The following is a 22,429-nucleotide window of genomic DNA, read 5'->3' on the forward strand; positions in this document are numbered from 1 at the left end:
ACATTTAGTGAAAAATGTTATTGCCTGCTGAGTTTTCTAAAAAAAAAATGTTTTGATGACCGAGATAACACTGTATACTGATGTCAAATTAACGGTTAAAATAAGAAAAAAAAATGTACTTCAGATTACGTGATTTTACCCATCTTGAAATATGTATAAAAAATATTTTTATACATCGCTTTCTTTTTGAGAGGTGTATTGAGTATGTTAATTTTACATGAAATCGAATTAGTTTTTAAAACTCAATTTTTTTGTTCAGTTTCCGCAATCTTACTGATTAACTGTTACATTTCAGATGGTGAGAATGCTGATATTACTGCAGAGGTTTATGATAACATAAATGTAGTCGCTGGTATCCTTAAACAATATTTCAGACTGTTGCCGATTCCACTGCTTACCTATGAAGTGCACCCAATACTGCTTAGGGCTGTGCGTAAGTATAACTTTTGTCATTGTTTTATCCAGGTTCAAATTAACCATTTCATGCTACTTATTTTAGCCATAGCAGTTTATTTATGTTTTGTCATTTAAACATCGACTAAAGTGGATTCTGTATATAATACAGGTTGAGGGTTATTGAAATCAATTGTAATTTAACATGTTATAGAGGTATTTGTACCATCTGGATGACATGAAAGTATCAATGATTTGGGAGAAAGGACTTAACTTAAGGAATTAAACTTGTTTTTCCCCTCTGTGTGGGCGGCATTGGTTTATTCCATATAGCCAAGCATTAGTTACCTATATTCTATTAGTTATTCCATTTTTTAATTAATTATATTCTATTTGTTACTGCTATTATTTATTAAGTTAAATATATGTGATTTACTAATATTCTCTACCTTAACTAGTTCTGTTATACATTATTGTTTATGGGTTTCAAATATTTATGGATGTAACATATTTTCGCATAGTTACTTTTTAATATGCTATCATAAATAATATTTTGATTTGTATCTGAATCTTTGAACAATATTTCTCATTGTTTTTTGTATGCCAGACATTTCAGTATAATATCATTTCCTTACCATTACAATGTTTGTTTTGAAAAGTTTTAGTTATGCCCATTTTATGCAGTTAGCTATTGCAAATTCCATGATTCGTCCTAAGTCTAATATAACCTTTTATATCTTTCATTATGTTTACTTGTGAGAACCATGGTTTTCAAATAATATAAGGAGATATATTTTTATAGAACTGCCTGGTGAGCAAATGAAAATGAGCATTTTTTGCTCTGGAATGTATAATATTAGTTAGTAAAATGTCTAAGTGTTTGTTTTCGTTGAATCCACTCCCTGATATTTAAACTAAATTCTTTTTTATCTTAGTATTCTTGATAAAGTAAATTCTTATCTTAGTATTCTTGATAAAGTAAATTCTTATTATTAGTATTCTTGATAAAGTAAATTCTTATCTTAGTATTCTTGATTAGTATTCTTGATAAAGTAAATTCTTATCTTAGTATTCTTGATAAAGTAAATTCTTATCTTAGTATTCTTTATATATAGCTGATTATTGAACTAGTTCTCTCATTTGTTTTTTTACATTAATGAAAAAAAAAAAAATTCAAATTGGATATATTTCCTTTTGAAAATAAGCTCCTTAAATATTTTAAGACATTTTCTACTCTTGATTTAAATTAAAATAAACTTTATTTACTTTATAGAGTTTGGTACACTGCGTGAACAGATCAGAGCGACGAAGGACGCACTCTCATTGTTACCTCCAGCACACTACAACACGCTTAAGTATCTAATGGCCCATCTTGCCAAGTCAGTAACTCTATCATAAACATGTTTAATTATATTTTTATTTTATAAATTTAATATTTTAATTAATTTTTTTTAAACCATTATATGTATAAAGTTATTGATAAAAATATTGACTAAGACGTATGGTTCAGTGGCTTAGAAAGGAGTTCTGAGGTCTGGTGTGAAGTCAAAAAAGTTATATGGACCGTTTTGCCACATGGGGAGTTGGGCGTTTTATATTGAGTCAAAATCAATTGAATACCTACCTTCATTCATTTTATATATATATCAATAAATATTTCAAGTAACTAATGAAAATGAATATTTTTTTGTATGTACTTAGTGCACTGCCATTTATTATTAAAATTAAGCATTTTCGTCACTAATGTAAAGATGCATAGCTCAAAAAGTATACATTTTTTTCACGGTTATTATATGTCAATTGATTTGTCTCTTGAAAAATAAGAAACAAATATTATTGATTCTATTAAATGATTTTTTATTCACTAAAAATTTTAAAAAACATAATGAGGATTTCAGTAAAGTAGTACCCAATAATAATTAGTCTCAAAAAAGTGAAAAGATTATAAATAAAATAATTGTTATTATTATTAGATTTAATTGGTTGATTGATGTGATATAGGGTCGACGAAGAGCAGCAGTCGAACAAAATGAGCGCTTACAACCTGAGCACTGTCTTCGCACCCACGCTTATGCCTCCCCCAACGACCGGGTCTCATCAGATCCCCGACATGTCGGGCGAGATCAAAGCTATTTGCCTTCTAATACAGCACCATGTAGCCATCTTCTAATCTCGTCTGTAAGACAGAACTTGCTGCTGAACATTCCTTTTTATTATTATCGAAAGGACAATATAGTTTGATGAAATAGTTTTATATGTATGTGTTATTTGTTTTAGGATTTTGTTTATAATGTGTTATTTGAATAAAATGTATCTGTTTGTAATTAGTTTATTTTGTTTTCCTTGATGATTTTATAGTTACGGATAACATTTTAAATTAACTTTTACTGGCCTGGACGATGTAAAAATCACAACAGTGAAAGATTCTTACTCACTGATAAAAATATCTCTGTTCATCTTTACCAGCCTGTGAAAATGTCTAGCATTATTTCGTGTAGGGACAGGGTAAGAATGCCTGTGTCTTCTTCTTTACTTAATTATCCGTATTAAACCATTCCCTGGCCTCTCATTTCTCGCTCCTTTTTTCTAAGCTGCATTGCACTGATCAGGAAGCATTTGGCCTGGAATCAGTATGACTTTACTAGCAAGAAATTCGAATGAGCTTGTTGAAGACACCACACATCGACGAAGTCTTTTTGAAAGAAACTCAAAAAAGAAAAGAAGGCTTGGATATAAACATATATTTGGCGAGGTTAATTATAAACACATAATAAAAATAAAATAAATAGAGATTTAAATAACAGATCTTTAAGATGAAATAAAATTAGCAAAATAATGAGTTTTAATAGTTTACATTGGATTTTTATAATGATGTTTCGACCTGAGTTTCAGTACGTAACGCCACAACCCCTGATGAAGACCTGAAACTCAGGTCGAAACGTCGCCATAAAATAAATAAATATGGTTTTGTTTATTTATGTTGTTCTTTGCAGACCGCACCCCCCGACAAATTTCTCCACTCATTTTATTTTTATATTTGCTTATTAAATGGAGTGTATTTACCTCACATATTTTAGTGAAACAAATTTTGAATGCTACATTTGCTTTTAAAACCACAATTTCCAAATTTTTACCTAAATATGTTAATTATTTCATTTTTTGTTAGCTTATCAAATTTTTAATTACGCAAAATCTTTTGTTCTCAGACCCGATGAAGGCTTGAAATTTTTGTCGAAACGTTGACACTAATAAATAAGTTTTTACTTATTTGTGTTCTTCACTGATCACATCCCCAACCATCGCATTATAAAATTAGCAAACTAAATGATGAAAACAAATTTCCAAAATTAATAGTTATACATAAAATAAAATAATGAGTGACGACTATTTACTCTGGTAGTGGAAATGGGTTATTGAAGAAAAAAAATGAGAAAATATTGTTTACATGGGTCTAAATTTAATTAGCATATTATTTTATGTAATAATTTAATCACTAATAATAATCGTTTGAACAAGTATTAATTAACTCAATAGTATTTTTTCTCCTCCACATAACCTCACTGCTCACACTTGGGAAATCTGTTCTATGTGTGCCTTTTTTTTTCTTTTGAACAAGGAGCAACACAACTTTAGTTTAGGAGAATAGTAGAAGTGGCGGGTTCTCAGAATTTAAGATTCTCTAGCTGCAATAAATAGTATTTCTCTGTCAAATATAAGATGGCATGCTATTGTTGGAGTGATAAAAAAAACGCTAAATCAATTTATGATGGACAGTTGCAAGGTGGCAAATAATAAGATGTGTTTCCTGGTCGACGACCATCTGATGCTGCGCTGAATATTTTTCCATTCTTAGCTATCGCTGTCACTTCACCGCTATGCCCTATGACACTCACTCTATGACCACGAGCCTTCATACCTGAGATGATATGCTAAAACAAAAAAGGATATTTTATTTTCAAAGAAGAAAAACAAATTTTTTAAAGACAATACTGGAAGAATTATTAATTATTTTATTTTCTACCTTCCAGCAACAGGGGTTTATCACTGTATTATTGAAAGGACAGTATAAATTAGAATAAACTCAAAAAATTCTAAAAATATCAACACATCAGTAAGGAAAATTACTGAATGAGTAGACCCCATATCTAAAAAGATATCATAGTCACTTTGATTAACTTCTTAATGTCAGAATCATCTTTGTGTTTAAAAATAATGAAAATTTTAGGGAAAAATGACACCATTGTAAGTTATGGTCATTTAACTGCTTTGAAAAAAGACAGTTTTGAAAATTAAAAATTTAGGAATCCCATAAATGATAAATCATTCCTTAAATGTTAATCAGGACTTGGATTTGAGCTGTAAGTGAGCCACTCTTGACATTGGGTTGAAGGCTGTTGATAAGGGTCGTTGAAACCACTGACACCATTTTTTGGACCATTCGGTTTTATTAATACAGTTTTGTATATCACCAAGTTAGATGGAGATGACGAATTGCTTTTCTAATTACGCATCTCTGAATTTTTACACCCATAATCACAATAATATTAAAATAATGTTTACTTTTAACACTTAACTCCTACCATCCTTAGAATTGTAGACAATGGACTTTGAACTAGTAATCCATAAAACACAAACTAAGGTTATCAATAACAACTCATTCATGTGCTCTAATGAAATTTTTTTTTCAGATTAATTTCTTTTTGCATATTTTATCTTGGATAGAAAATTATAAAGATATTAATATTATTTACTCTAGGCATTGATGGTTCATAACGCCATTCCATGGGCATCAGTTGATGGTGAAATCTTGGCAGGTCCATTGCCTCAGCGATGGGTTTGTTCGCCCAAATGTTACGAATAATTGTCTGAAAATATATTATACATATTATTACTTGCCTTTATCCTTAAATTTACTTAATTTTCTATGATACCAACCAAGGCAACTGATGTTGTTATTTTTGTACCTCCTGCACCTCCGACAACCAGGCGAACATCACCATTGTCATCAATCAAGACAGAAGGGCAAGTCGATGATTGAGGGCGCTTTCCTGGCTCAATGAAATTTGTTTTTGATGGCTGAACTCCATAAGTATTCACTAAACCAGGTGTTGAGAAATCATCCATTTGATTGTTCAATAATATACCAGTGGTCTCCGATACAACACCACTTCCAAATCTATGATTGAGGTAATAATTACATACTGGTTCATAAAGTTTTCATATAAGTAAATAATTTTTTAAAAATAATAACATAAGGAAATATGTCACAAAAATAATTCTGATGATATTGCCCATCATGTCTGAATATTAGTAAATCTCGAACCATAGAAAGCATTATATTTCAATTTAATTCTTCAATGAAGCTTGTGAGATTCTGATGAACTGTAATAAAGCATAATGAGGTGTTAATAGTTCTCTATAAATTCTATCTTCTCTAGAATTATTATTTTTATCTATATTGTAATATCCTCTTTTATGAGTAAATAGTTTTTTTTATATATAAATGATTTTTTGTATGTTTTATGTTATGATCCATTTCAATATGTTTATTTGTAGTTTTAAACTTAAAAGCAAGCTAACCAATTTTGTTCAGTAAAATATGCAGTCACACAAGATATCGTTCAAAGCCAAAATGGCGGTATGTGTCCTGCAAAAAGTCCGTTGAATTGCGGCCATGTCGAAAAGATTCAAAGAGTTTAAAAACTTTATTTTAACTCCCCATCATAATTGAAATTATAATACATTTAAGAACTAACACGAAGAGAAGGGGAAGGAAGAAAACTTGGTTTTTGAAACTTTCGTTGCTCAGGTGGGAGATGGATGACGTTGATGATGGAAATAGTTAGGGGCATCTTTTGCAGGAAACTATTCCCCCCATAATCAATTCTTAAACAGAACAAAAAATGTAACTGTTATATTAACCATGTAAGGCTTACCAGACCAATCTAGTATTAAATAAAAAAAAATACATAGCTAAGAGAAATGAACTAATAAAAAAGAAATATATTACCAAACAGATCTATTAATCAACAAAGAAGATATCTCAACTGAAATAGTTATTAATTATGAACTGATAAATTAATACTATTAAGGCAGTTGTAAATTGAAATATCTAAAATTTGAATCAACGTTTATTTATATATATTTTACTTACATCGCTTTTGTACTCGTATATTAGCTTTATCCTTTTTTGTATTTTTTTCATTTTAGCCCTGATGAAGATGTTCATTTTAGGTTGAAATGCTGCCCATTAATAATAGTTCAAAACTATTTTTATTTACCACGGCCCTGACCATCTCCTAATTCATATAAAATCAATCATCTATGTATAAAATTTTCCTGATAATCATCATCTGACGTAGATCCTTGTTATATAATTGAGACCCAAATTTATAATTAAACTTATTGATAAAACATTGGTACTGAATATATGATATAATTTTATAATCATTGATTTAAATCAGAGGTGGCCAATCCAAATGATCTTGTGGGCTACTTTAGAAATGCATCATTACTCCCCAGGCCACATATAAAATTATATATTCCTATATTAGATTTAGACCCACTGTAGACATTTTTTTGTAGTAAAAAATTTAAACATAATGAGTTATTATTATTGTCTTTACTATTATTTTGTAAAAGCCTGATGAATCTCATGGGCCAGATAAATGTTCAAGGCAAGGGGTTTGCTACTCCGGATTTAGATAATCAATGGATATTGACTTACATTGTATTTATGGTACTTGTGGCTGAAATCGCGTCGCCATTTGGAGCTACTACTGCGATATTTGCGGTCCCCATGTCTTCATTGTCATAATAGTTAGCTCCGTAGTGTTCTGGGTGATTATCAGTTTGGTTTGTTAGTATTTTCTCTCTAACTTCCTCAATAAAAGCTTTATCATTGATCTTTTGAAGAATCTGTAATATAAAAAAAATGCCTTTTTTATTTCTTTTTTTTAAAAGGATTTGATGATTAACTTAAGGATATAAAAGGAAAAATATTTTTTCTGGTTGAGTAGAGTATAATGAGAGTAGTAATTGAGTTTTATTATATATACTGTTGGAAATGCAAAGATTTTAGAAACAATAATATGTAATATATAAAATCATTACCTCATACGATTTTATAAAAAAATGTAAAAGTTAAAGGTCTGTAATAACGACTGACTATTTAACTGGGGAGTGCATGAGCAGTGTGTTTTTCCATTTCATCAGTCTGATAAATGTTTTCGTCACCATAGTGATTAAATAATTAGTTTTAATTTTAATTCACCTATATTTGAGTCTTTTAGTTGACAAGATGACTAACTTTATAAAATCATTGTGTGTATTTTCAATATTGATTCTATAACAAATTAGCATTGAATAGATAATGAAGATCAGAAAAATGTTGAAATTTTACAATGAGAAATAACATTAATATACCTAGGTAAACATTTTATTTTATTTTATTTATATTAAAAGATTAAAAATTTGTATTTATTTTATTATTTAAACAAAGGAATCGATCTATTATTTTCATTGTATTTTTGGCAAGAACACTTATATTGTAAGTAAGAACATTTACATGCGCTGTTTATAGTAAAAGACTGGCCCCATTGTCTTATGTTTAATTTCTGCCACATTATATCTTGCACTTTGTCTGCTTATGACTGTGGTGGTACGTTGCTGATTACGGCTATTATCTTCACACACAGCCTTTATCCTCAACAGGACATACAGATAGACTTTTTCGTTCATCAAGCAGGCATCATTCATTTATTATTGTTCATCAAATTGTTTTTGTACGTTAAAGAAGACCTTTTATTTGATTTATTTAAGTTATAATGATTAATTCCCTATATTTATTTTCTTTATTGTTTTCTTTGTTATAAAATTTTATGTGTTTCATTTCATTTTACTAAACCTATTCTTTATGTTATTTTTACATAATTTATTTATGATATTAATAATGATTTATATATATATATATATATTTTTTTTTTTTTTTTTTCAGAATTTTCTTTTCCTTTCTTTTTTTTTTTTTTTCAATCTTTCGATTACTATCACCAAAACAAGTAGAACGTGACATTTATTGTGTTAGGAGGAAAGTTCTTTAGACATTGGATTCCGCATGCAACTTTTTCTAAAAACTGTTGAAATTAGAATTCATAAATCTGTTACCAGAAAGTATTAAGAAGAAATTTGGAAAAGTACTATGGGAAAGTATTGAATAACATAGTAACATATGTTCTGAAGTGAACGAGGATTAATTTAGACCCAAGTTGGTTAAGAAAATTATCTTACCTGGCTGATGTTTGTAAAATATGGATCTCCAAAGTTAGATCTCATCGCATAAGCATGTTTAAATGCTTCAGTAATTATAGATATATTGGTAAGTTTATCCATGCCAGGCTTCAAGGTATTATCTAATATTGTCAATATGAAGCCGAGTAAATGGCCGGAAGCTGGTGGCCCAGCGGAATAAACATTGATTCCTGAAGACAGTTGGACAAGAACAGGCTTTTCCCAACGAACCCTCAAGAAAAAATAATAAAATTATAAGATTATTCGGAACAAATTAATTAAATAACAAGTGAATATAAATATTATAGAATATTTTTCTAAATCCAAGAGATTCATTGTATCCTTTCCTGGAAGAATCCCAATAATATATATGCACGAAGTTAAGATATTCTGAATATCCAAGACTATGCAAAATTTACAATATATTTCTTCAAATTCTGGAACAATTGTCCTATGATAACATCAATGTAATACTTAATTACTACAGGAATAATTTATTTTATAAAAAGTCCTGGCATAAAAGACTAAAACATATGGCACTTTAACATTATAATTGGTGATATATGATTGTTTTATTATATTTTATGTCTGGGGAGTGGGGTTTTTGTTATAATATATTTTTTCTCATTTTATAAAATTTATTATTCAATATCAGAAATAATATTAAAATTGTCAGCTATAAAAGCAAAATACTTTAATTACTTGTTAAATGTTTTTAAATTTTATATTTGTGAATAAATGTGAAATAAAAATAAAATACAGTCTGACACCAAGAATATTTTTTATATCATTCTAAAATAAATTAATCAGATCCAAGTGTTTTAGAGATATACTAGTCCAAACCTCTCTCCTATTCTCTCTCCCTCTCGTGCAATTTACATGCATGCATGCCTGCAGAAATGTATCAATCATGTTAGAATGTATCAAGTTCATAAAAAGAATTCATACTCATTTTGAAGAATTCAAAAATTTTTTAAAGCTTTTCAATTCATTGGATAGACTGGACATTGAATATTACTTTTTGCCTGTTCTTTCATAGAATCTTCAGGGATACAGTAAATTAATGAACTTCCAGTAATAGAGGCTAAGGAATTATCTATCTTTAGTACTTACTTCATATGTTTAATAAAATTGAGCAGTATATTGACTTATTGAAGGTGTAGTAACCATGCTACTATCTGTTAGTCATCGATCAAGCTACTGATTAACCATTTCATACAGACGCAACACTACCTAGCTGCCTCACCGAGAGCTATTATAGTTGCTGGTAAACATTTATTGTAATGTATATTTCTTGTAAATGCTTTAATTGTACAAACTAATAGCCATGTTATATGTTGTAATTTTCTGAAATGTATTATTAGAATCAATAAATACTATAATAGAATCTTCTTATCCACTAAAAGCAAATGTCTTACACGTAGCATCTCTCAATGGAGTTTAATAGCTTAGATAGTTGACTAAGCGGATATTGGAAGATGACAGTAAGAATTTCCTCTTCAGAGAATTCTTCCCCTTAAGAAGAAGTGAGTATTAATCACTTATGCCACATAGACCATCATACATTCTAGAGCTGTTTATGGATCTTTCCTCCTTCCAGTATCTTAGTTCCTGCCAACTTACAATGCAACTACAGGCTTGTTCTCTATAGAGTAAAGGTTTTATATTTCGAGGACATATGGATAGTTCCCGTAAGACTTATCCTGTCCATTCATCTAACCAGCTACCTAACCTGTATATAACACACATTGTCGAGGCCTTCTGGTATAGAGTACCTCACATATTCAATTGGAATCAGAACAATCTAATCTAACACAACCACTTCAACAAAAGTAAAATAATTTGAAACTTACTGGTACGAGTTCATGTCTTCTTCAGTAATAATCCCTCCATTGTCTTGAATATCTTTCACAAACCCAGCTGTAAGGGAACCATTATAAAATGCATCGGGTCCTTCTTCTGATATTATTCTCAAAGTCCTGGCTAAGTTCGGACTTTTGATAGTGTCTCCAAATTTAGCAAGTTCTCCTCTGTCATTTTCTAACATCTTTCTGAAATTAACAAATATAATCCAAGTTAATGAACTTATATGATTCCATTCCATACACCTAATTTATTTTCTAATTAATAACTATAAGTCATTGCGAATAATTTATGCATCTATTCATTAATGGTTAACTTTATCTAAAGACTCATTTCCAGGTTGTGGAAGTAATTTCACAAAGGTGAGAAAGTATGACAGTGCTTGTTCTCACGATGAAAGTAAACTTAAGCTCAATAACAGTTCAGCTCAGTGAGTGAATGATGATTAAATACAACAAACAAAAACTGTGACCATTAAAAAATACCAAACAGGAAAAAATATTTCAGTATTATGAGATTTTAAGGTGCAGTAGTCCACTATCATGTATCTGCTGCACTAACAGTATTGCCAAATAGTATGGCAATACTATTATGACAGTAAATGTTCATATCCTGACAGTGGTGGCTATGGACAGCTGTCATTATCACTTTCACTGTCACTGCGGAACTTGGACTTAAATGAAAAATTATTTTAATAAATTACTGATTTTTAAAGTTGACTACTACTTTGATGATATGTGTCAAAAAGTAATGTTGGAAAGGTAGAGCTGATTTTTGGAATGAAATCAAACTTTGCAACTGCTTCTCTGAAATTTAGAATTGGGCCGTCTGTAGCTCAGGTGGTTAGGTCTATGTCTATCGTTCAGAGATCTGCAGACGGCGCTGTTTCGAATCCGGCCTGGGGGTGTTTACTTTTTTCAATAAGTGGTGGTCCCACAAAATGAAAAACTTGATCCCCCACCATTGTTAGAATAGGTTGGTCACCTGTAGATGATAAGGCAAACATCACCTTCGCTGTGGATTATCTTTAAAAAAAAAAATTAGAACTTTGGATTTAGCAACTTATTGAATGAGCCAATAGGGAAAATGTTTAAAAAGTTATAAATACTGTTTTGTTACAATTATTAGAATTATGTGGCTATATGAGTTTGAGTATTTAGACTATTTGTAAAGCTGAAGTTTTTAATAAATTTTAATTTTAATAGTTTATAGCATTTTAATAGTAACGATACGGCTATCTCCTGGTTTATATTATAACTAGCAACGCTAACCGTTATGGGCCTATATGACACAACCTGCTAGCTAACTACTACTGCCTTTGGGCAGGTGTCATATTGGTGTTTGTACTGATTCTTGTTTTTTACTTTGATATTACACATCTAACAACCATATAATATATAGTAACATTCATAAATTTATTATTTGAATTAGTAGGAATTTCAACTAATTCCTGGATTCAATTAGGTTTCTAATGGAACTTATGATCCACCGAAAATCAACGTCTTGCTCATAGCTTCTCTCGGTGGCGTTTATTGGCTCAGAGAGTTGATTTAGCATGGCTTGATTGACCATAGTGCGAATTTCCCCTTTAGGAATTCTTTTCCTTAGGAGGGAATGTGTAGTGATATCCATAGTGGATCAATACATTGTAGTGCTATTTTTGGAAATGTATATTGGACTTTTATTTCATTCTGCCTTCTCTGGATCTATCCTCCTTCCCAAACCTAGTTTTCCTTTCATAAGTACCTACGGCTAGTTTCCTGTAGGAATAATTATAATCCCCTTCAGGCTAGTTCCCTGCAAATTGAAGGATTCCTTCCTGTAAGGACCTACTGCTAGTTCCCATAGGACTTGTCACCCACTCCATGAATGCTAGGCTTATTCTATACGTAATGAATTTTCCATCCTTCGAGGATTTACAGCTAGTTCCCAAAAGACTCATCCTGTTCATTCATCTCCTAGCCAGCTACCTAACCTGTTTGTCGAGGCCTTCTGGTGCAGTATACCTCACATCTTCAGCAGGAGTCAGAACCATCTAATCTAACAAAACTGCCTCCACAATATTGTATAATAATTTCTTGCTTGGAAGTCTATAATTAATTTAAAACACAACTTCTATGGTTTCTTTAATAAGTAATAATTCAGTTAAGTGGTATAGTCATAAACCACCATTTCTTGTTGTGTATTAACAATAATCGGGACTAGTGGTTTACCATCACACTACTTGAACAAGTATTACTTAATGGTCCTCAATGCAGAATTTAATGTTCTTTAAATTTGGATTCATATGTAGTTCAGCACTATATCTTAGCTTTAGTAAAATTTGAAAATAAATTTCGTATTTGATTTTCGACAGGTTATGGTTTATGACATACATCTTAACTAAATTAATATGTTATAGCACTCATTCCACACAGAGTTAAATGCTGTTTAATTTTTTGTACTATAAGTTTTGTGAGGGTGCACCATATAGGAGTTATAGCCGAAAAATAAAAAAATGACCTAACTCGTTACTTTATTAAATTAATTATTCAATTAGTAAGTTTTAGAATGGCCAGAAATGTGGTTATATGGTAAGAATGATAAAAACTAATTTTTAAAATTATTTGCAGATGTATGTTCTATGAGATGGATTGGCTCCTGTACTATTACCTTAGCCCAGATGATCTCAAAATTTCATCCTTTCTCTGCGTTATGGTGTTAGCTAGAAACTTATTAACTGGTATGCCTTCCTCACACATTTTTATGGCATCAACAAAAAGTTCTTTCCAAGGGGCTTTGCCTCCATACTTCTTATACATCTCCCAATAGCCTTTGAACTCTCCAGGAACAGCCACTGCTAGACCACCTAATAAAATTTTTAACCACTTAATACAAAACATTTCTTATTAATTAACCTTAGGAGTTTTTAGTTTAAGAAAATATAGACTACCTTTCCTGGCTAATTCAAAGTTTTTAGCAAACATATCGGCCGTTGATGCTGCAGGTGCTGTCTCCCTGGCAATAAGTGTTACTACTTTGGATTCACTCTTTCGATATATAGTTGCGATGAAACCGCCTCCTACTCCCAGAGCATATGGACAAGTCAGCCCATCACATAGCATCGTTGCAATTATGCTATCCACAGCATTGCCATATTTCTTCATGATTTTCCTAAAATAACAACAAATATTTGGTAATATATTACATTTTAATACTCTCGTAGCCATAACCCCATTTGGCACTTAAGTAGTCATATGTCATTTGTGAGATCCCTCTTGTATTTGGTCTAATTGCACTCACAATATTACTTTAAATATCATAGAAATCGGATAAAATTTTTATAATATCCCAATTTAACATTTTGAAAGTACAATATATTGTACAGAAAGGATCTACATTTTATTATCATCATATTTTTTGGAATAAAAGTTAGCATAGTAATTTAATGATGAAAAAAAGGTTGAGAATCACTGTTCTAGATCTGTAATTGAATGGGAATGATTTATTATAACAACAGGACAAAAGCCTGTCTTATAATAACAGAGTACACACTAAATGCAACACATAACTAATACAAACATATAAGGAGAAACTTATGGAAAACATAAAAGTATCTTAAAGCATAATAATAATTTAAAACATGCATAAATGTTATTTAAAACATAAATAAAAATAGATTGCAAGAATATAATTTCTATTTTATGTAATTTAATGTATTTTAAAAAAGTTTTTCTTTTTGGAAGATTATTGATTGACCGTGTGTAAAGATGAAAGGAATATGGTCCAGGTGTGGTCAAAAAAACTCAAATAGTATAATTCTACTATTTGAGTTTTTTTTACCACACCTGGACCATATTCCTTTCAGTTTTCCTTTTTGTATTAAATATTTGTAATCATACTTCTTTGGTCAATTTTCTTGTTTCTATTAGTATAAAATAAAGGCAAATTATTGCTATGTTTCTAAATAAACCTTAGTCAATTATAGTTGTTTAATGAAATGAAATGAAAAAATAATTTTATTCTGGGACATATGTCCCCTAAGAATAAATGCATGGTTCATACATTAAGATTTTTGTCTGGCGAGCGTTTACAAGTTTCCAGTAACTAAAATGATTACATTGGGATATTGGCTTAACTACTGTTTATAATGTTGATCAATATATGCCTATTTAATTTATTACAATGATGTGGAGGTTTGGTTATACAATAAGTGGATGAATAGGTGTTGTTTAAAGGAAAGAATGGATGAAAACTGGCAATGGGAAAAGGAATGGAATTTAATGGAAATTAAATTGCTATTTCAAAGTTGATTATCTGGATTTTCTTAAATAATTTAATTTTAAATCTCTTGAAACAAACAAAGCACACAGTGACCTGGTATTCTTAGAGACATTGTTTAATTTTAATTTTTCGGAACTTTTAAGACTTATAAATTATAGTATACCTGTTCAGAGCATGGGAACATTCAAAAAACCTTTAATACTCTTTTTGCTTACTATTAAATTACTTTTTGCATATATAAGTGACTTATTAATTATAAATTGATTTTTAATTATGGTTTAATTAATTTGTCTGTAGTGTGAATATTACATATTCATTGCATTTCTTTCTTATGCTAGTTAGCTTTTTAAAAGTTTATAGTTTATAATTTATATATGTTCCTTGAGGTGGGAGTGGGTTACTCATTGAACAGTGCTTCAAACTCCAAGGCCCCGAGATCCAATCCGTCTGTGGCAGATAATTATTCTTTGTTTTGATGTAGCTGTGAGTCAGCCCTGTGGTTTCGGGAATCCTCTGTGTATCACCCAGCCTCATATAGTGGGTACCCTTTTTTGAGTAAAAAGTGGTGGTTGAGCTTGACTCCGACCAAATCACCTCTTTGCACAACTGTTGGTCTAGTAGTACTGCACTCCTACCCCTTCATGGGTTATAGCAGTGGTACAGATTTAAGTTTTTTAATATTTTTCTTGAGTTATTGTGTATTGATATAAGTTTTAAATTAATTTTATGTATTTTTTAAATTACTTTTGTGTGAGTTTAAATTATTTGTATGCTTTAAAGTATTCTCATGCTTTTAATTAGGTTAGTTATTTAATTTATGTGAGTGTTCAATTTTCTTTTTATACATTAGTACTAGTTTGTTCCAGTATTGCTATATATTTTTATCAGTTATTTGTTGTCTTCGATGTGTAATATGTTATCATATTAAGGATTTTGTCCTGTTGTTATAATGAATAAATAAATATCACAGAAATGTGGTAAACTTACATTCCAATAGCAGCACAAGGTCCACCATTACTGGCAATAGCTCCCCTGGCTACTGCAGGGTTTGGGTACACCCACTTCTTGACATCGGGTTCCAAATAGACACTCGAAGAAAAAGGAGTAAGGGCGAAACACAGCAGAGTAAAAAAGTAGCGTTTGTAATTGTTTCTATTGAAAAGTAATACATTTTACCCATTACATGTTATTCCATTATAAAATATATTAAGCAAATTAAAGTGTATATCTAATTTTAAAAAAATTGATCCATTACAATAAATTATTATGATAAAATAGACATCTGACAATAAGCTATAAGGTACTTAGTTACAGTGAGGATACAAGTAGAAAGGGGATTAAAGGTGGTTGGAGGATGTCACATCTTCCACTTCCAATAATTTGTTAAGTACAAATCTGGTACCTGAGTGTATCACACAATTTCACTTACCTAGCTATGTATAATGGAGTTTTGTGTAGATGGGTTGGCTCCTGTTTTAGTTTTGTGATTTAAAAAATATCTATAGACTAAGGGATGTGAAAATTAAGAAAAAAATGTTTATTTTTCTGTTACTATAAAAATTCGTATTTTATGATGTAATGGTGAGCATATTAAAAGAAAAAATAATTAAGTTTATTATTAACAGGAGTTTAAAAGTTACTATTGTACAAGCCAGTGTAATTGTATTATATTAAATCTAAAAGACTAATAGTATTAGTTTGTACTTTATTATGAAACAGGGCCCAGGCAGTAACAGTTGTAGCACAAAAACCCAAGAGGAGAAAAATGGCCATTATTTTATCTCAATTTTTTATTACTTTAATGAAAACTATGTATAATTACTCATCAAAATTAATGAATCTGCCTAGTATAAGTAGGGGGAATACAAAATGGCGGCTGTTTCAAAATGTAAAAAAAAAATAATTTTTCTTTCAGAGTTCCATATCTTTAAAATTATCAACAACACTAAAAAACCTAATAGAATATCATTTAAAGAAGAGTAAATTTGATAAGATATGTACCCCAATAGAGCTATTTACATCTTAAGTTCTCAAGATATAGCTTTTTAAAAAGCAACATTTCATAAAATAATCCACTGAAAAATCTGTAGTTCATGAATTTACTTCGAGAAATCTATATTTCAAAAACCATTCGATTCAAAACGTCGAAAACAGTTCTACAGTTTCGTCGAAAACTGGAATTCAAAATTTTGAACAAATGCAATACTTTTCGTTCTAAGGTAAATATTATATGGAGAATATATTGTAAAATATATATTCCATGTATTTTTTGTTTCAGTTGGCTCAACAGGCCTTGTTGATCTTCGGCCGTCCGAACCATGCTTCTGCACGCCTGCCTATCTAGGGCTACTGCTTTCCAGTTTTCTACATGCAGCTCTTTGACATCTTTGTTGATTCTGCCTATCCATCTGGTTTTAGCCCTACCACGTGGTCTCTTACCTACTATACTTGCAATCATTGTTGCGTAGAGGCGTCCTGATGGATTGCTTCGAGCCACATGTCCTACCCATCTTAACCTCATTGCCTTCATATCATGAGATATTGACTGACCAGTAGCAAGCAGTTCACTATTAGTTGTCCTCCTCCATGTGTTAAGGCTCTGACTCCAGATTGCTCCTGTAATTGTACGGAGGAATTTCCGTTCAAATTTTTCATTTCTGCTTTCTAGGGTACCTGTTATAGTACAAGAGCAGGAAAGGAAATAAGGCTGTTATCTCACACCAATTTTTGATTACTTTAATGAAAACTAGGTATAATTATTAGTAAAAATTGATGAGTCTGCCAAGTGTAGGTAAGGGGAATAAAAAATGGCGGCTGCTTCAAAACATTAAAAAAATTTTTTTTTATTCGGAGCTCTATATCTTAAAAACTAACAACAGCACTAGAAAATCTAAGAGAACATTATTTAAAGAAGAGCAAATTTGCTGAAATATTTGCCCTAAATAAAGCTCTATTTACGCCCAATAGTTCTCGAGATATAGCTTTTTAAAAAGCAAAATTTCTTAAAAATCTACTGAAAGATTAGTAGATAATTGATTTATTTTGAGAAATCTATATCTCAGGAACTATTTGACGGACAGATGTCTATTAGCACTGAAATTAAAGCTAGTTTAGTGGACTATAAAGAAGTTTATGCCCTTTACCTTCGTAGGAATAGTATTTTTCATGATATTTGCTAAAATAAATTGATTTATAGTTGTTCAAACAATAAGTTTGATTTATGAAAAACTTCATTTCAGAAACCTTTGGACGTACAGATGTCTGCCAGCGCTCAAATTAAAGCTAGTTAAATTGACTACAAAATAGTTAATTATGATTATCTTTGTAGGAGTAGTAGTTTTTATGATATTTGACAAAATAAACTCATAAAATGATAATTTCTAGTTGTCCGTATAAAATGTTGGATTTTTGAAAAAATATATCTTTAGATCCATAAGACGCACATATGTCTACCAACACTCAAAATAAAGGGAATTTAACTTTCTATAAAGTAGTTTATGACACTTATCTTCGTAATAGTAGTAGTTTTTATGATATTCACATGTGAATATAAATTTGGCAAATGAAAATTTGTCCGAACAACTACAAATCAATTTATTTTAGCAAATATCATGACAACTACTACTCCTACGAAGGTAAGCATCATATACTACTTTATAGCCCATTAAACTAGCTTTACATTGAGTGCTAATAGACATCTGTACGTCAAATGTTTTTTGATATATAAATTTCTTAAAGTAAATTCACTAACTACTGATCTTTCAGTACGTCCCATACAACATTTTTCTGAAACGTTGCTATTTAAAAAGCTATTTCTCGAAAACTATTTAACGTAAAGAACTCTATTAGGGCTCATATTTTAGAAAATTTACTCTTCTTTAAATTACGTTCTCTTAGGTTTTCTTGTGCTGTTCTTACTTTTTAAGATATGGAGCTCCGAATGAAAAATTAGTTTTTTTTTATCGCCTCGAAACAGCCGCCATTTTTTATTCCCCCTCTACTTGGCAGACTCATCAGTTTTGACTATTAATTATACATAGTTTTCATTAAAGTAGAAGATTTTTACTTTCACTCCTATTTATGGAATATATATATATAAGAAGATGGTCAGGGTCACGGTCAAAAGAGAAACAAAAATAGTTCACAACTATTTATTTTCCGATGTTTCGCCCCACTTTACAAGGCTTCATCAGGGCTAAAAAATATACAAAAAAAAAAAAAAAGAAACCTGAGAATATTACAACAATAAGATCCAATAAGGTAATTTAAGCTAGAATAAATATTATGTAAAAATAAAGTGATAAGAAATTACTTATAAATAAAAGGAAGGAAGACATAAAATAGTATCAATATAAAATAAACTTGAATAAACAATGATAAGAATAAAAAAATAAGTAACAAATGGCAAGAGAAAAATTTTTTTGAAAATACGTAAAATATACAGTTAAAAAAGTACAGGAGATGTACATAAAACAAAAACAATACGGGGGAGAAAAAAAAAAGAAAGAAGAGAGAGATTAAATAAACATCTTGAAAGAATAATTACAAATAAAAAAATAATAATGATATTAAAATGATAATAAATGAGCAAAGAACAAGTCGGGACAACCTACCTGTTCAAAGCGAATATTTATCCTAGCTTAAATTACCTTATTGTATCTTATTGTTGTAATATTATCAGTTTTCTTTTTTTTTTTTGTATCTTTTTAGCCCTGATGAAGCCCTGAAAAGTGGGGCGAAACGTTGGAAAATAAATAATTGTAAACTATTTTTGTTTCTCTTTTGACCGCAACCCTGACCATCTTCTTATATATATATTCCATATATAGGAGTGAAAGTAAAAATCTTCCTGCATTGAATATAAAGTGTTCTATGTTAACAGTGATCACTATGAAATCATTTCAAACTATGATTCTAGCTCTTTTTCATTGTTAACATCAACTAATATTGACGAACAGAGAGAACATTCGAAAGTCAATTACATGCACTCTATGGTTGTTTTGAAAAAAATATATAAATTTTATATTTTTTCCAATAAATATGAAATCATTATTAGCAGAAGCGTAATTGGTGAGGAAATTAATAATAAATAAAATAAAATAATAAATAATAACTTATGTACCTGACAGGAAAAAATACATTTTTTTTTTTTTGCGTTGAAGAAAAAACACTTTTGAATGTATTAAATGAGTTTAAATATCTAAAAACCAAAAGAGGCTTCCAGTAAAATAGATCAAAGAAATTTTTTTGTGGAATAATCAAGTAAGATTCGTTCTTAGCGTCTTTTGAAATCTTTAAATACGCATTTTTTTATAAATTAAAAATTAGAAATTTTTGAATTCTATTTTTAAAGGATACTTTTTTCTACCGTCCTGCGTTCAAGTAATAATTCATAACTCCTCAATTTTCTCTAAATTATTCGTTACTACGAATTTTGGAAGGATGAATTTTCGCTCTTCTAATCCAGATCAACATCTTTTAGATTTTATGTCTTCAAAAGAATTTTTATATTCATTTTATATAGTTATATTTTATGTATGGCAACTATTCCTAAATGTTATAGGAGAGGAAAAGAAAATTCAAATAAAGAAAAATCTCTCAAACCTTTTGTTTTATATCTTCAGTCATGAAATTAGGTGGCACAAATATGGCATAGTGCTAAAAAATGACACAAAGATGAGATTACTGGAAAAAAGAGAGTTAGCATCTGTTTCTATACGTAGAGGAGACATAATAACCGGAGGTTATGGAAGAATAGGTTCTGGGATTTACTGGTGTAGTTTTGAAGTCGAAGGACACACATCTTTCCCATTATTGACGTAAGGTCTCATCTTTCTTGTGAATGATATATTTGAGCTATCTGGGAACTTGTTGATGATTTCGATAGCTAAGGATTTATACTTTCAGGATATTACGAAGGTTTTTTCGTATTTCGTTTTATTTAAAGAAGTGGGCATACTTAATAATAAAACTGGAGGTTACCCCAATATGGGCCTATCGATTCCTAGCTTGGCCATATTAGGGCACCCATTGTTTCCTGATGTTTTGGAGAATATTTTTCATCAGAACAATGTTGTTTTGTTAGTAATTAATAGTTTATTATCTGTTTTGATTTGTATTTCTTTGCAAATGGTTTATCTACCCGTTATAAAAGAGGTCTTAATTCGGTCTATTGATTATGGTTTGGGTGAACGTCCGAAACTTCCTTCTTAATTGATTTATTTTAAATTTAAATAGATCAATCTAGATGTAGATCGATATTTCAGGCCAAAAGATTGGATATTGAGTGGGCTAAAATTGTACAATTACTAGTCAAAATTGATGAGTCTGTCCAGTATAGGTAGGGGGTATAAAAAATGTGGCTGTTTCAAAACGTAAAAAAATATAAATTTTTAATTAATCTTATCTTAAAAATAAGCATCAACACTAGAAAACCTTAGAGAACATCATTTCAAGTAGAGTAAATTTTTTAAACTATAAGTCCTAATAGACATATTTACGTTCAATAGTTCTTGAGACATAGATTTTCAAATTGCAACATTTCACAAAAAAAGCTCTGACAAATCAATAGTCAATGAATTTATATTGACAAATCTTTATCACACAAACCATTCAACGTACATATGTAAGCACTCAAATTAAAGCCAGTATTATGCGCTATAAAGCAGTTTATGATGTTTACCTTCGTAGTAATAATGGTTTTTATTATATTTGACAAAATAAATTTACAAAGTGTTGATTTCTAGTTGTTCGGATATAAAATTTACTTTATGAGACATGCAGATGTCAGCCAGCACTCAAATTAAAGCTAGTTTAATATACTACAAACTAGTATATTACGTTTATCTTCCTAATAGTTTTTATTATATCTGACAAAATAAATACACAAAATGTTGATTTCTAGTTGTTCGGATAAACGTTTTGAAAATATCATAAAAACTTCTACTTCTTTGAAGATAAACGTAATGAACTACTTTATAGTACATTAAACTAGCTTTAATTTGATTGCTGGCAGACATCTTTACATCTTATAGTTCCTGATATATATATTTGTTTATAAATTAAAATTTTTGTCCGATCACCTAGAAATCAAAATTTTATGAATTTATTTTGTTGAATATCATAAAAACTACTACGAAGATAAACGTAATTAACTACTTCACAGTCGATTAGAGTAGTTTTAATTTGAGTGTTAATAGACATTTGTACATCGAATGGTTTTTGAAGTATAGATTTCTCAAAATAAATTTATCAACTATTGATTTTTCAGTGCGTTTTTTATGAAATGTTACAATTTAAAAAGCTATTAAACGAACTATTAAATGTAAATATGTCTATGAGGGTTTGTATTTTAGTAAATTTACTCTACTTTAAATTATGTTCTCTAAGGTTTTTTTTAATGTTGATGATTATTTTAGAGTTATAGAGCTCTAAATGAAAAATTAATTTTTTTTTAACGTTTTGAAACACCCACTATTTTTTATTTCCTCTACATATAATTGGCAGACTACTAAATTTTGACTATTAATTATACATAGTTTTCATTAAAGTAATCAGATATTGGGGTGAAATAACTGCCCTTTTTCTCCTCTTGGGGTCTTGTACTATTAGGTACATGTTTTGG

At 29.9% G+C, this 22,429-nt stretch overlaps 2 protein-coding genes across 3 annotated transcripts in view; one reads left to right on the forward strand and one right to left on the reverse strand.

Moving 5' to 3' along the window:
* Positions 1 to 2,717, forward strand: part of LOC106687800 (beta-chimaerin) — a 15,477-nt gene extending 12,760 nt beyond the window's left edge. For both annotated transcript variants that reach the window (XM_014431907.3, XM_014431899.3), the window contains 3 exons: positions 296 to 433; positions 1,667 to 1,772; positions 2,395 to 2,717. In XM_014431907.3, the coding sequence (XP_014287393.1) occupies positions 296 to 433; positions 1,667 to 1,772; positions 2,395 to 2,563 (413 nt within the window). In that variant the 3' untranslated portion in view covers positions 2,564 to 2,717. The remainder of the gene's footprint in view (positions 1 to 295; positions 434 to 1,666; positions 1,773 to 2,394) is intronic.
* A 1,143-nt stretch (positions 2,718 to 3,860) lies between these two features.
* LOC106687718 (scoloptoxin SSD14) lies at positions 3,861 to 15,923 on the reverse strand (the record flags this gene model as incomplete). The annotated part of the gene is given in 9 exon segments (XM_014431755.3): positions 3,861 to 4,322; positions 5,145 to 5,258; positions 5,329 to 5,569; positions 7,121 to 7,311; positions 8,680 to 8,911; positions 10,533 to 10,730; positions 13,195 to 13,390; positions 13,475 to 13,695; positions 15,793 to 15,923. Coding segments are annotated over 9 exon segments (1,692 nt in total), but the record flags the coding sequence as incomplete, so codon positions are not given.
* Positions 15,924 to 22,429: the final 6,506 nt, after the last annotated feature.

The sequence above is a fragment of the Halyomorpha halys genome, unplaced genomic scaffold (genome assembly GCF_000696795.3).
Source record: "Halyomorpha halys isolate HHAL.00 unplaced genomic scaffold, Hhal_1.1 Scaffold40.1, whole genome shotgun sequence".
Lineage (NCBI taxonomy): Eukaryota > Metazoa > Arthropoda > Insecta > Hemiptera > Pentatomidae > Halyomorpha > Halyomorpha halys.